This window comes from Centropristis striata, chromosome 17, assembly GCF_030273125.1.
Source record: "Centropristis striata isolate RG_2023a ecotype Rhode Island chromosome 17, C.striata_1.0, whole genome shotgun sequence".
In the NCBI taxonomy this organism is placed as follows: domain Eukaryota; kingdom Metazoa; phylum Chordata; class Actinopteri; order Perciformes; family Serranidae; genus Centropristis; species Centropristis striata.
This window is the reverse complement of record NC_081533.1, coordinates 34067924-34082511: the sequence shown is the minus strand read 5'-3', so window position 1 is coordinate 34082511 and position 14588 is coordinate 34067924. Positions and strand designations below refer to the sequence as shown.

General features: G+C 38.9%; 1 protein-coding gene and 1 pseudogene across 1 annotated transcript in view; one reads left to right on the top strand and one right to left on the bottom strand.

Moving 5' to 3' along the window:
• The window catches only part of LOC131989298 (low affinity immunoglobulin gamma Fc region receptor II-a-like), a 14586-nt gene extending 1235 nt beyond the window's left edge, over nt 1-13351 (top strand). Inside the window, exons 2-7 of the mRNA XM_059354489.1 lie at nt 176-208; nt 294-424; nt 855-975; nt 3281-3532; nt 4292-4423; nt 12829-13351. Coding sequence (XP_059210472.1) covers nt 176-208; nt 294-424; nt 855-975; nt 3281-3532; nt 4292-4423; nt 12829-12890 — 731 coding nt within the window. The 3' untranslated portion in view covers nt 12891-13351. The remainder of the gene's footprint in view (nt 1-175; nt 209-293; nt 425-854; nt 976-3280; nt 3533-4291; nt 4424-12828) is intronic.
• LOC131990103 (tripartite motif-containing protein 16-like) lies at nt 8831-10436 on the bottom strand (annotated as a pseudogene).
• Nucleotides 13352-14588: the final 1237 nt, after the last annotated feature.

Sequence of the window (14588 nt, the reverse complement as noted above, 5' to 3'; positions counted from 1 at the left end):
ACACAAATAACATACAAAGAATAATATAAAGGACAACCACAACAAAAAAAAACCACAAACACAACAACATAAAAGTTTTTTTCTGTTTTCTTTTCTCTGCATGTTTCTGTAGAAGTTATTAATAGAAACACAAAGTCTGACTCTCTCTGTTTTTCTTTCTTTCCGTCTGGTTTAGTGCTGAATTCTCTGGATTTTGGTTTTGCTCGAGGTAACAAAATAACTTCATGTAATAAAGTTAAATCAGTATTTATTGATGTTTTTACATTAAGGCTTTCCTGCAGTTTCTCCCTCAGTTTCCCCCAAAAGATCTCAGTTCTTTAAATACGACAGTTTCTCTGTGAGCTGCCAGGACGACGGGGAAGAGGAAGAGGAAGAGGAGGAGGAGACGGCGTGGACGGTGATGAAGAGGATGCAGGACGGAGAGGTGGGTCCATAAATATATTATATTATTTTATTTTATTTTATTTTATTTTATTTTATTTTATATTAAATTATATTATTTAATTTTATTTTATTTTATTTTATATTAAATTATATTATATTATATTATTTTATTTTATTTTATTTTATTTTATATTCAATTATATTATATTATTTTATTTTATTTTATATTCAATTATATTATATTATATTATATTATATTATTTTATATATATTATATTATATTATATTATATCATATTATTTTATATTATATTATATTATTTTATTTTATTTTATATTATATTATATTATATTAAATTATATTAAATTATATTAAATTATATTATATTATATTATATTATATTATATTATATTATATCATATTATATTATATTATTTTATTTTATATTATATCATATTGTCCCTGTCCAGGTGCGTCCCTGTTCGTCCTCCTGCTCCGTCTCCGCTGCGTTCCCCGCCACAGACAGCGGAGAGTACTGGTGTCAGAGCGGAACCACAGGAACCAGTAACAGCGTCAACATCACCGTCACTGGTAGGACCACTCACACACAAATATTAATATATATTAATACTGCAGAGGGAAGTCTGATTTTATTTCGTGGTGACATTATGAAGGAATTCAGGTAAATTTTTTGTCTGTGGAAACAGGTGAATTTTTTTTAGGTTTTTTTATTTTTTCATTTTTTGGCAAAAAATTATCCTAAATCATGTTTTCATAAATGAAAAAGACAAAATAAACATAAAAATTAGCCTGAGAAAAAGATCCACCAGTTAAACAAAGCAAAAAAAAAAAAAAAAAAAGGGAAAAACAGAAAAATATGGGGAAAAAAATAAATGTTATTTTTGTCTCTCATCCACCAGTTGAACAGAGCAAAAAAATAAAGAAAAAAAATTACATAGGAACAAATACATAAATAAATGTTACTTTTGTCTTTCCTTCAATGCAAAATTTTGCGCAGTTTTGTATTCCGTAGAGAAAAGTAATAGCACACCGATCCCGATCAAACCGCACATATATAATACATATTTAATACATATATAATTTGAAGGGAACGTTTCCTGCTGGTCTTTGGTTTGTATCTTGGTATCATGAATATTTTTGGCAAAAAAACTAAACTTTATACATTTTAGAGACTGAAAAAGTTAAATTTTCAGGATAGATAATCATCAGTGGAATTGGCGTTATCACACGGTGCGCTCGTCATTGAGAATATATCTTAAAATTTAATGAAAACTGGGTTAAAGAATCATATTTACATGTTTTCTGTAACTGTAACTGTGTTTATGAACAAACTGCCCATGCACATTCAGAAAAGACGAGCTGCAGTTTAAAAGTTCATTGTCATAATATATAGCAGTATTAACCCTTTATCAGGCAAAGAACTATATTTGGTAACTTCAGGTAATATTTCGAGGAAAAAGTTGCAGATTTACTAGATTAAAGTGGCAAATCTACAAGAAAAAAGTTGCAGATTTAAGAGATTTAAAGTGGCAAATATAGGCGAAAAAAGTTGCAGATTTACAAGAAAAAAGTGGGAAAAAAGCAACTTTTTTCTCCCAGATTCACCACTTTAAATCTCATAAATCTGAGCATTTTTTTCTCGTAGATTTGCCACTTTAATCTCGTAAACTTTTTTCTCAAAATGTTATTTTCGCATGTTTTTTTTTTTCCACATTCTGGCAGTATGTAATATCCTCCAATATTCTCTAGGGTTGAAATTTGGAATTTGCAAGTATTTCAATGAGTGTTCTATTAAGGGTTAAAGTGGTGAATCTGGGAGAAAAAAGTTGCTTTTTCACACTTTTTTCTTGTAAATCTGCAACTTTTTTCGCGTATATTTGCTACTATAAATCTCTTAAATCTGCAACTTTTTTTCTTGTAGATTGTACATTTTTCTTGTCTTGTCTAAAAATGTTTTTATTATCTTTCAGTTTTACTAAAAACACTGTATTTATTGTTGATCTTTAAGGCTAAGTACATTTTGTTTTAAGTTTGTTTTTTCGTTGGTCTTTTGCTTATTTCTTTCAGCATCCCAATTAATATCACATGAATTATGGTGCCACCTAAATTAGCCTTTTTTGCGCAGATTTCCCACTTTAAATCTCTTAAATCTGCGACTTTTTTTCTTTTAGATTTGCCACTTTAATCTAGTAAATTTGCAACTTTTTTCTCAAAATATTACCTGAAGTTACCAAATATAAACTACTGGTCAAAAGTTTTAGAACACACCAACTTTTCCAGAATTTAATTGAAAATGATGCAGTTTAATGTCTCAGTATACTCTGAAATTAATGCACATTTGCAACATTTAAAGTTCTTTATTGAGCATGATAGTGTTTTGAAAGTAAAAAAAAGATTCAAAATCACATTTTATGTTGGACTAAAGGACTAAAAAAAGACACAAAATGACCAAAAAAAGACACAAAATGACCAAAAAAAGACACAAAATGACTTACAAAGACATGAAAAGAATTCAAAAATGGACAAAATAGCCCAAGACTCCATAGAGTTAAGTTGTTAACCCATTTCTTGTTCCCTGAAAAAGGCCTACTTGTATAATTCTGAAATGTACATTATCTTTCAGTTTTGGTTAAGCTTACCTTTTTTTATTTACCTCTGGCAGTTCACCACTTACCTTTGGACCCTTTCAAGCTGTTCATTTGACTTGAACTGCTTGAATTTCAATAAAAAACTGGAAAAGTTGGTGTGTTCTAAAACTTTTGACCGGTAGTGTAGTTCTTTGCCTGATAAAGGGTTAACTCTGACACTTTAATTGAAGGTGTAACCCTCTCCACTGTCCCAGGAGATCAATAATGTCTCATCTTCTCCCCCTCAGGTGGTCCAGTGATCCTGGAGAGTCCTGCTGTCCCTGTGATGGAGGGAGACGCTGTGACTCTGAGCTGCAGAACCAAGTCGACCTTCTCCTCCAACAACATCTCAGCAGATTTCTATAAAGACGGCCTCTTCATCAGCAGCAGCTCTACAGGAGAGATGACCATCCACAGTGTTTCTACATCTGATGAAGGACTCTACAAGTGTAACGTCTCTGGAGGTGGAGAATCTCCAGACGGCTGGTTGGCTGTCAGAGGTGAGATTATATTAGTGGTAAAGTCCAACAATATCCAACAAATAGTAAAATTAGTAAAATTCCAACAGGGGGCGCTGACGGCAGCTGCAGAAGCATTTGGCTCCATTCATTTCAATACAAAATGACAAAACTTCTCACTTGATTTATTACCTCAGAATTCTTTTAGTGATCAACTTTTTAAGGAAATGTCAAAATTCACAAATCAACAGTGACCTCACAGGTTCAGGGCTGATTCAACACATTAGACATTTTAACCATAAAATGCAGATTTTTATTTCGTAAGTAATGTCGACATTTACATTTACACCAGCACTGATGTTGTTTTTACTGAGTGTGCAGTATATCTTTTTTAAAAACCCACAATTAACTATATGATATGATGCAGTACTATACTACTAATCTACCCAGTATACAAAGTATCTTAATTGGCAACACACTGATGAACAAAAACCTTAAAACATCTTTACATGTACAGTATTTATATTGATTCAAAATTGAAGAATAAATGACAAAATAAAAGAATAACAGGGCCCATGTGCACAATGACTACTTTACTGTTGATACTTTAAGTATATTTTTGCTCATAATTCTTCCGTACTTTTAAAGTGACATTTTGAATTCAGGACTTTTACTACTTTTACTTAAAGTATAATATCTAAATATGTCCTCCACCGCTGCATAAAACCTGAGAATGGTTTCCAAACTTGAACTTGAACTGTTGCTTTTTTTACTCATTAATATGAAGTGCTCTCTCTACAGCGCCACCTGCAGGCTGGGATCCTCCACCTCCCCTGCTTTCTGTTTTCACACTGGTTCGCTACCTGGTGGTGGCGTCTCCGTACCTGCTGTGCACCGTCTTACTGGGACTCATTTACAGGGACAGAGCGAGAGGTGAGGACCAAAAGTCAAACTACGATTCATGCATTTCTGTCTCAAACCACAGTGTCGTAAGATTAACTAGAAAATTTCCTCTGGGGAAATTTTGAAAGGGCCACGGGGGCTACTGCCGGTGTGTGTACACTATGATGAGATTCTTCAGAGATTTATAACTATGCCCTTTAACTTCAAAATGTGTGTGTGTGTGTGTGTGTAATTAAAATCGCATAAAGTTACCTGTGTGTGTGTTTGAAGCATGTGTATGCATGTGTGTGTGTGTGTGTATCTGTAACTGTAATCACATCAAAGATCAATAGTGGGGCGGATTAGCTGAACAATCGTTCACTTTGTGATAAAAGCATGAAATTTGGTAGATGTGTTGGTGAATATGTTTCGAACAAATCTGGATATTGGGCCACCTCAAAAGCGCCCCCTAGTGGCCGTGGCAGGCATTTGTTATACGAATAAATCAATGATGAATAAAAACTGCCCTTTTAATAATACCAACTGGTGATGAATTGTATATTGTTGGAAAGCCTGATTAGTCACCTTTACAACGAGGTACAGCTTGTAAGGATCGTGCATTCATGGAATGAGCAACGGGGCTAAACGTGTGGGTAGCACCCCCCAAAAATGTGCATCCCCTGTGAGGCGGATTAGCTCAATAAATCACAAGAATTGTTTATTTTTTGATAGAAGCACACAATTTGGTGGATGTGTTGGTGGATATGTTTCAAACAAATCTGTATATTAGGCCATCGCAAATTCGCCCCCTAGTGGCCATAGCAGTCATTTTCTTCGTTAAAATTACAAAAAATATTTAAATTATTTCTTAAAAAATTTAAACTAAATATACAAACGTAAATAAAAAAATGTAAATACACATATTAAATTAACAAAAATCCAGTTAGACACTCTTTCAGTTATTTTTCCTGCCCCACCACAATCGGGCTAGCCATCGAGCTAGCTAGCAAATGAGCTAGCTAGCATTTGCTTCCTGGGACAAGCAGTGCAGTGGACTGTCCATCAAGGTATGTCTAAATATTTTATTTCACCTGTTATAATTATGAATAAAATATGCTATGAACATCATAAAGGCTACAGAGAAAAACAATAATCATGGGCCTTGGCGGAAAAGTAAATTAGCAAGATAGCAAAAATAGGTACTTAAGCTAGCTAGTTAGCTTGGAACATGTATCAGTGGCTGTTGGGTGTGAAAGCTTAATAAGACACTGTTAAATTATGTCCTGTGGAATGTGGACATCCCTCTCTGCACACACACACACGCACACACACTATATGTAATGTCTCCTTTGCCCATGTGGTTCTTTTTTTCTTTTTTTAAATGTATTTTATAACTCCATCACAGTTAGTCAGGCGGCTTAGGACCAGATTTGAGAAGAAAGGGACACGCCGGACTAAAGCACCAAAATTTTTCCACATGCTCTCCATCACCAAAGGTTTCAACTTTTGGTAGGAGCCACTTCATCAAGATTGCAGATAGGAGATGGCAGCCATATAAGCCATAAGCCATAAGTCTATAAGAACCAATATATCTTCCAAGCCACTTAGAAGGTCAATCTTGGTGTCAAAATATACATTTTCTGGGTCAAAGAATCATTTAAAGCTATTGAGAATATCACTGGATGACTCACTGTAAATAATTTGTTGATCAAGATCTGACATGAGATGAAAGCGTACCCTTGATTTTTTTAGCAGTGTACATGGCAGCTAATCCACACTCTCCCGTGAACATTGATTCCAAACAGTTTCAACTCAGGATTCCCTGCTGCAGCACTTGAAGCGAGTTGCCCAGTCTGAGTGAAAATGAACATATCTATTTGATCAAATAATCATCTAGTGATATTCTCAATAGCTTTAAATGATTCCTTGACCCAGAAAATGTATATTTTGACACCAAGATTGACCTTCTAAGTGGCTTGGAAGATATAGCATTTCTCATAGACTTTATATGGCTGCCATCACCGCAATCTTGATGAAGTGGCTCCTACTAAAAATTGAAACCTATAATGATAGAGAGTATGTGGAAAAAATGTGGTGCTCTTGTCCGGCGTGTCCCCTTTATTTGGCTAAGCCGCCTGACTAAGTCACACACCTCAGTACAAGGATTTTGCCAGAAACAGTAACCTGCTACAAGTAACCCTAGTAGAATTTTTAAAATGTATGATTTTTTTCTCTGTCTAAATGTGTTTTGTTTTTATTGTTGCAGGTCATACAATATTGAAAATTATTTTTTCTTTTTAAGGAGCAACAGAAGAATACAAGCCAAAGAGGAGGCCGTAGCCTGTGAATGGGAATATCAAGACCTAATAAGACGTTATACAAAGTTAATGTTCTTTTCTATTAGACTGTAATAAAGCTTTTGTCACTTTAACATGTCTCTAAATTATATTTGTGGTGCTGAAAACATGAAACAGCAGCTGTAGGGTAGGCAAAGCATTCCTCGCCAGTAACCACCGGCGGCCATTTTAAAAAATGGCCGCTTTTAAATGACCATTTTTAAAAATGTCCGCCACAGCCATCAGAATTTTTTTTGCGATGGGCCAATATCCACATTCATTAAGCATGTATTCAGCAATGAGTGTACCAAATTTGATGCTTTTATCACAAAATGAACGATTGTTCAGCTAATCCACCCCACTACACAGGGGATGCACATTTTTGGGGGTTGCTACCCACACGTTTAGCCCCGTTGCTCATTCCATGAATGCACGATCCTTACAAGCTGTACCTCGTTGTAAAGGTGACTAATCAGGCTTTCCAACAATATACAATTCATCACCAGTTGGTATTATTAAAAGGGCAGTTTTTATTCATTATTGATTTATTCGTATAACAAATGCCTGCCACGGCCACTAGGGGGCGCTTTTGAGGTGGCCCAATATCCAGATTTGTTCGAAACATATTCACCAACACATCTACCAAATTTCATGCTTTTATCACAAAGTGAACGATTGTTGTAAAATATTGAGCTAATCCGCCCCACTACAAAGGCAATCAGATCAAAGCATTAAACAGAATTAACTGGTAGCCAATGAGGCTGTTGGTGGTGTTGGTTGCGAATCTGTGCGTCGTACGCCCAAACTAAAACTCTGACAGCTTTACCAGAGGATTGTGAGGGAGAAGACTAATTTTCCTACGTTTCTATGTATAAATTATTTCTGTAGAGTGGAATTTGCGGCCTGGAGCGCAATTTTCAAATTTATTTTTTGACAGTTTTTTCTCTCCCTCTACACTCTGGTGATGATGTCACACACTGTGACACGAACATTCCGTGCAATACACACCCATTATAATCTCAGAATTTCTCCAAAAATGATCATGGTCATTGAACAGGGATTGATAAAAAACTATATGACCTATCGAAACGTGGATCAATACACCGATACACAAGACTTGTGTCTAGTGTTTAAAGTTTAAATTATTGTTCTTTTTCTCTCATTTTTTGTCGGCCGTCCCATTCACTTCAATGCAAAATTTTGATGTCGCGAAAAATTCGTATTCTGTAGAGAAAAGTAAGAGCACACCGATCCCGATCAAACCGCACATTTTGATATATATAATTTGTCCTGCAACTCTTCAAGTTGTAGGACTAGTAGCGGGACGAAATTGCGTCCGGAAGAGGAAGAAGAAGAAATCCACAGTATAACAGTAGTGCAGCACTGGTCCCTACAGATATTGCTGGATGGGACCAGTGCAGAACCTGAATGCATACAAAAAGCCAGCAGGGGGTAGGTCAGATCGTATAGCTCCACCCTCTTGCCCAAGTATGGTCACTTCAGTCTCTAAGAAATCAAGATGGCGATGACCAAAATGCCAAACTTGAGGCTTGAAACCGGTAGTCCAACAAACAGTGGCTTAGTCCATTTCTTTAATATAGTCTGGACCACTTAAAGATGCAACTCAAAAAAACAAGACATAACATGTTAATAAGTGACCATAAGGGGTGCTGGTAGGTGGAGTTTGTTACCCTTGGAGTTAGCCAGGCTCGCCCTGCTTCTAGTCTTTGTGCTATGCTATGCTAAGCTAATAATCAGCTGTTGTAACACAGTGCTGAGCTGCATCTCTAATTAATCTTGAGGATCCAGGCTTTAAGATGATGTACGCCACTTCTATGTAACATCGACTGTTGACTCCGGCTTCCTCCCACAGTCCAAAAACATGCGGCCTAAGTTTAATTGGTGACTCTAAATTTCCCGTAGGAGTGAATGAGGATGTGAATGCTTGTCTGTCTCTATGTGTCGGCCCTGTGGTAGTCTGGCGACCTGTCTAGGGTGTACCCCACCTCTTGCCCAATGCTAGGGGCGGGCTCCAGCCCCCCCTTTACCCTCCAGTTGCAGGGGCGGGTAGTCGAAAAGTCGGCATGCAGAAGGTCGGAGGGAAGTAATGCTGCCTATTTGGTTAACACAACTCAGCAGTGTCTCCATTAGATGAAGCATACAGATGAAGTCCAGCATAGAGCGGCTCAGTGAACGTGGTCTGGACTCTGTGGAGAAGAGTCATAGTTTCAGAGACGCTGTAGAAAGACAGAATACCTGCACTGTGATCCAGGTACACTCCTATTCTGGAGGATTTAGGGCCTGAGATGCTGAGGGACTGGTTGTCACCTCTGAAGGTATAACTCTTGGCACAATATAGTGCCCAAGACTTCTCATTGAATCCAAAGACATATGCATTATAGTTCCCTGATCTGCTGATACTCTTGTAAGCGACTGCTACTCCAGCAACCCTGCTCATCTTGACCTCCCAGTAACAACGTCCAGTCAGTCCATCTTTACTCAAGACCTGAGATTTGTTAATGAATCTGTCTGGATGTTCAGGATATGGCGTATTTTTTGTATTATATGTTACTTTTCTGTTTCCCTCTGATAGCACCAGATATGTGTGTGCTGTGTTTGGATCCAGTGTGATTTCACATGAATAACGTAAGAACTCAGCTCTGGTCGTCGGCTCAGAAAGAATGGCATGCATTTTATCTCTGGCTGCTGTCACGTCTGCCATCACATCCTTAAAGTACTGCAGACAGTAGATGTTTGGTCTTGGTGAGTCTGTAGACTCCGTCAGTTCTGACAGTGAGGGGTAACTGTGAAGAAACTGGGTGTGGTCCTCTGTACGTGACAGCTGATCCAGCTCGGCGTCTTTCCTCTTCAGCTCAGTGATCTCCTGGTCCAGCTTCTCCTGAAGATCTTTGACTCGACTCACTTCAGTTTCCTGTCGGGATCTGATCTGCTGCTTCACATCAGAGCGTCTTTTCTCAACGAGACGCATCAACTCAGTAAAAATCTCCTCACTGTCCTCCACTGCTTTATCAGCAGATCGATTGATGGTCTCCATCTCTTGCTGAAGCTCCTTCACGTCTTTCTCTCGGGTCCTGGACTCTCTGCTGGATTCTTTGCCGACTTTCACCGAGCTCCTTCTGCTTCTCCGTCCTCTCTGCTGCAGCTGAGACTGTGTCGTGACCTTTATGTTCGTCCATTGAGCAGAGAAAGCAGATGCACTGCTGGTCAGTGCGGCAGAAAATCTTCATCACCTCATCATGACTGGAGCAGATGTTCTCCTGAAGCTTAACGGAGGCTTCAACGAGTTTGTGTTTTTTAAAAGCAGAAGATTCATAGTGAGGCTGGAGGTGTTGCTCACAGTAAGAAGCCAGACACTGCAGACAGGACTTGAAGGCTTTCAGCTTCCTCCCAGTGCAGAAATCACAGGCCACATCTCCAGGTCCAGCATAGCAGTGATCAGCTGGAGCAGCTTGGAGTGCAGTCTTCTTCAATTCGTCCACTAACTCTGCCAACATGGTGTTTTTCACCAGGACAGGTCTCGGGTTGAAAGTCTGTCTGCACTGAGGACAGCTGTAATTTATCTTCTGATCTTCTTCATCCCAGTGGGCTTTAATACAACTCATGCAGTAGTTGTGTCCACAGGCAATAGTCACCGGATCCTTCAGTAGATCCAGACAGATCGAACAGCAGAATTTCATCTCGTCTGCTCGATTTCTTTGCTGCGCCATTTCACCTCTCCACAACAGAGAATCACTCAAACATTTGACTTCCCTGTCAACTGAAACATGCATCACACAGGTAGCCAAACCCTCTTTTCTTACACAACTGCATTCTGTTCTGCAGTAAACCGGTTTATCAGCTTGTGCATTTCTACACAGGTAGCCAAACCCTCTTTTCTTACACAACTGCATTCTGTTCTGCAGTAAACCGGTTTATCAGCTTGTGCAGTTCTACACATGTAGCCAAACCCTCTTTTCTTACACAACTGCATTCTGTTCTGCAGTAAACCGGTTTATCAGCTTGTGCAGTTCTACACACTACACAAAAAAATAAAGTGTAAAGTGGCTGATCTATGAAATGTACAGTCAGACTCTGTGGCTGCAATCAAGCAGTAAAAGAAAATGACCTCCCATGGTTTTTCTAAACAATCTCACTCCTTGTGCTTAAAACTAAGCAACACATCACCACTCAGCATCCACTGTTCCCTGGGTAAAGATGTGTATCTGATGCTAAAGACGAAGTATTTAAAGAATTCAACCAGCCCGTATCATGGGAGAGAGGTAATTTCACTCAGTTAAAAAAACTATTCAATCACAGCCACTGTGACAATAAAACTTCAGACCAAGGAATAGCATAGAACAGCAACTTGTGAAATCTCAGCTTAAACAAAAAAGATATAATATGTTAATTATACCCCCTTTTGACCAAGCCGGTTACTGGCTGGTGCCCAATTACGAACCGGTTCTTTGCTTTTCGACTGCCAAAAAACGGACTCTTGGCCAGGAAAACTGGATCCTAGTCCTAGTCCTAGTCCTATCCCGTAACCCCGGAGGGTCGTTGGGGCACCACAGACGATCTATTGACCAGCTCTCTCCATCCCTCTCTGTCTTCAGCCGTTCTCATTGCCTCATTGAGTCTCAAGTGAGTCCATTCTCTGATGTTATCTTCCCATCTTTTCTTTTGTCTCCCTCGTTTCCTTCCACCTTGTACGGTTCCTTGTAAGATGGTCTTTGCAAGGCCTGAGGATCTTGTGACGTGTCCGTACCACCTCAGTTTCCGCTTTATGACAGTGGTGAGCAGGTCATCATGTGGGCCGATGGCTTGGGTGATCTTTTGCTGGATTTCCTCGTTTGTGACATGTTGGGTGTAGGAGATACCCATGAGTCTTCTGAAGCATCTCATCTCCATACTCTGTATTCTTTTCTGTAGCTCAGCTGTAAGGGTCCACGTTTCACAGGCATATAAAAGGATTGAAACCACACGTGAGCGCAGCAGTCTCACCTTAGATTCTAGACTGATGTTTTTGTCTTTCCATATGGGCTTGAGTTTTGCCAGAGCCGCAGTTGTTTGTGCTATTCTGGCCAGGATTTCCTGTTTGGATCCTTCATCGGACACGATTGCTCCAAGGTATTTGAAGCTCGACACCATGTCGAGTGCCTGTCCGTTGACTTTGATGTCATTGAGGATGCCCCTGTTGTTAGGGCACGGTGGCGCAGTTGGTAGCGTTCTCGCCTCACAGCTAGAAGGTCCTGGGTTTGATTCCCGCCAGGACGCTGTGGGCGTTGGAGGCGTGTCCCCATCTCCATGTCTCCGGTGTCCGCAGAGCTGGTTGGTGTCGGCAAAAGGGCCTTTCTGTGTGGAGTTTGCATGTTCTCCCCGTGTCCCCTGAGGATGCCCTTACAGGGACCTCTCACAAAAACATGCATTGATCCTGGTCGCTAAAAGAGCCTCCCTCTGGTCGGTCGGGGCGCCTGACGGGGGGGAGAGGAACCGGTGGGAATAACGTGATCCTCCCACTATGTCCCACCGGGGAATCTCCCCCTGTCAGGTGTCAAGAAGCGGCTTGCTAACTCCTCATGTACCGTGGCAGTTCAGGGCTCTCCCCAGACCGACAGAGACGAGGTAGCGCCCAGGATCATGTCATAGGACAAATTGGGTGGGTTAAAAATTATTATTCATGGGATAAAAATTATAGTAAAAAAAAGGATGCCCCTGTTGTTGTTGGTCATTATTTTAGTCTTTTCTGCGTGGATTTCCATTCCGGGAAGTATAACTCTACTCAGGCATAACTCTATGTTGGTCTTAAACCACGAACTGCTTACGTCAGGGGCTGGGGGCGGGGCTATCTGTCCAACAAGTTTGTGTTTGAAGAGAGCCAGACTAGCTGTTTCACTTTGCTTTCAGGCTTTATGCTAAAATAAGCTAAGCTAAGCTAAGCTAAGCTAAGCTAAGCTCACCAGCGGCTGGCTGTAGCTTTATATTTACTGTACAGGTATGAGAAAAGTATCAATATTCTGAATCAAAGAAAGTGAGTATTTTGCGAATATGTGAAATCCCTCTGTGCCACTGGAACCTTCCTTTAAGACCATTTTCTGTTGTTTTTGAATAACTTTTTTACAGCGCAACATGCCATCAAAGCAACGGCAACATCTAATGATGTCATAATGGAAATCGCTGCATGACAACCAGTGACATCATCAGGAGGAAGCGGCGTCTTCAGACTCGAGCAAAAATAAAGAAAACAATTTAATGTTTAATTACATTCTTATTTTATTTTTTGTCTGTTTATTGATGTTGTCGTTTGTTGTAATTTTGAACATTATATTTATGTTTGTGTGTTTGTCAACACATGCACAAAAATACACCCGTTTCAATAGTTATCAGTCCATTAAACAGCAGTTATCGGCTGTAATGAACATCGTACATTTGGCTCCACCTGCTAGTGCAGAAGGTTGTTATACGCCCATTAAATCAGCTGTTCTCAACCTTGGGGTCGGGACCCCAATTGGGGTCGCGAGATGATTTCTGGGGGTCGCCAAATCATTTTGGAAGTCAGCTCTGTCTCCACTGTGTTAAAGTGTTCATGTGTTAATGTGTTTTAGTCTTTTTGGTCACTTAATGTCTTTTTTTAGTCATTTTGTGTCTTTTTTTTGTCATTTTGTGTCTTTTTTGGTAATTTTGTTTCTTTTTTGGGTAATTTTGTGTCTTTTTTGGTCATTTTGTGTCTTTTTTTGATCATTTTGTGGTCAATTTGTGACTTTTTTGGTCATTTTATTTCTTTTTTTAGTCATTTTGTGTCTTTTTGTCATTTTGTGTCTTTTTTGGTCATTTTGTGTCTTTTTTTGATAATTTTTTGGTCATTTTATTTCTTTTTTTGGTCATTTTATTTCTTTTTTGGGTCATTTTGTGTCTTTTTTTGGTCATTTTGTGTCTTTTTTTGGTCATTTTGTGCCTTTTTTGATCATTTTGTGGTCAATTTGTGTCTTTTTTGGTCATTTTGAGTCTTTTTTGGTCATTTTGTTTCTTTTTTTGGTAATTTTGTGTCTTTTTTTGGTAATTTTGTGTCTTTTTTGGTCATTTTGTGTCTTTTTTTGGTAATTTTGTGTCTTTTTTGGTCATTTTGTGTCTTTTTTGGTCATTTTGTTTCCTTTTTTGGTCATTTTGTTTCTTTTTTGGGTGATCTGAACTGTGCGTGTGAGATTGTGTTCAGTGAGTGGGGGTCGTGGACAATATGGATGTTAAATTGGGGGTCGTGACTCAAAAAGGTTGAGAACTACTGCTTTAAATGACCCGTCACTGTTTCGTTACTTTCATTAGACCAAAGTGACGAAACTACTGTAAAAAGGGAAATTGTTGTGAACAGAGCTCAAAAGTACTTTAATTTTATGGTCATACTGATCCATATATATATATATATATATATATATATATATATATATATATATATATATATATATATACTCGTCAATCAAACAAAATCAAAATCTGCAAAGTAACTGGCTGCTAAATGTTTCAAATAAAACCTCAAAATAAATAATAAAAATGGGGATGTTGCCTGAGGGCAACACCGTACCATAGAGGGTTAATGTTTGTGTGTGAGTGTGTGTTTTGCTGACAGATTAAAACAAACAGCTCTTTCTGTGTTTCTCGCCTGTTATAAATAGAGAATAGGGTGAAAGTCCCTGGTGGCTTGTGGCGCCCGGCGCTGCCCGAGGCCCGGCGCTCGCTGTGACAGGAAGTGCGGGTGTTTGAGGTGTGAGGTGAGCTCCAGGTGGAGGTCAGAGGGCGGGTGGGGCCCTGGTTGTGGTTATCAAAGCGTCAGTCAGTAGGGTGGCAACAAACAAACGCCTCCACCCTCACAGAGACCAGAGATCACTGTG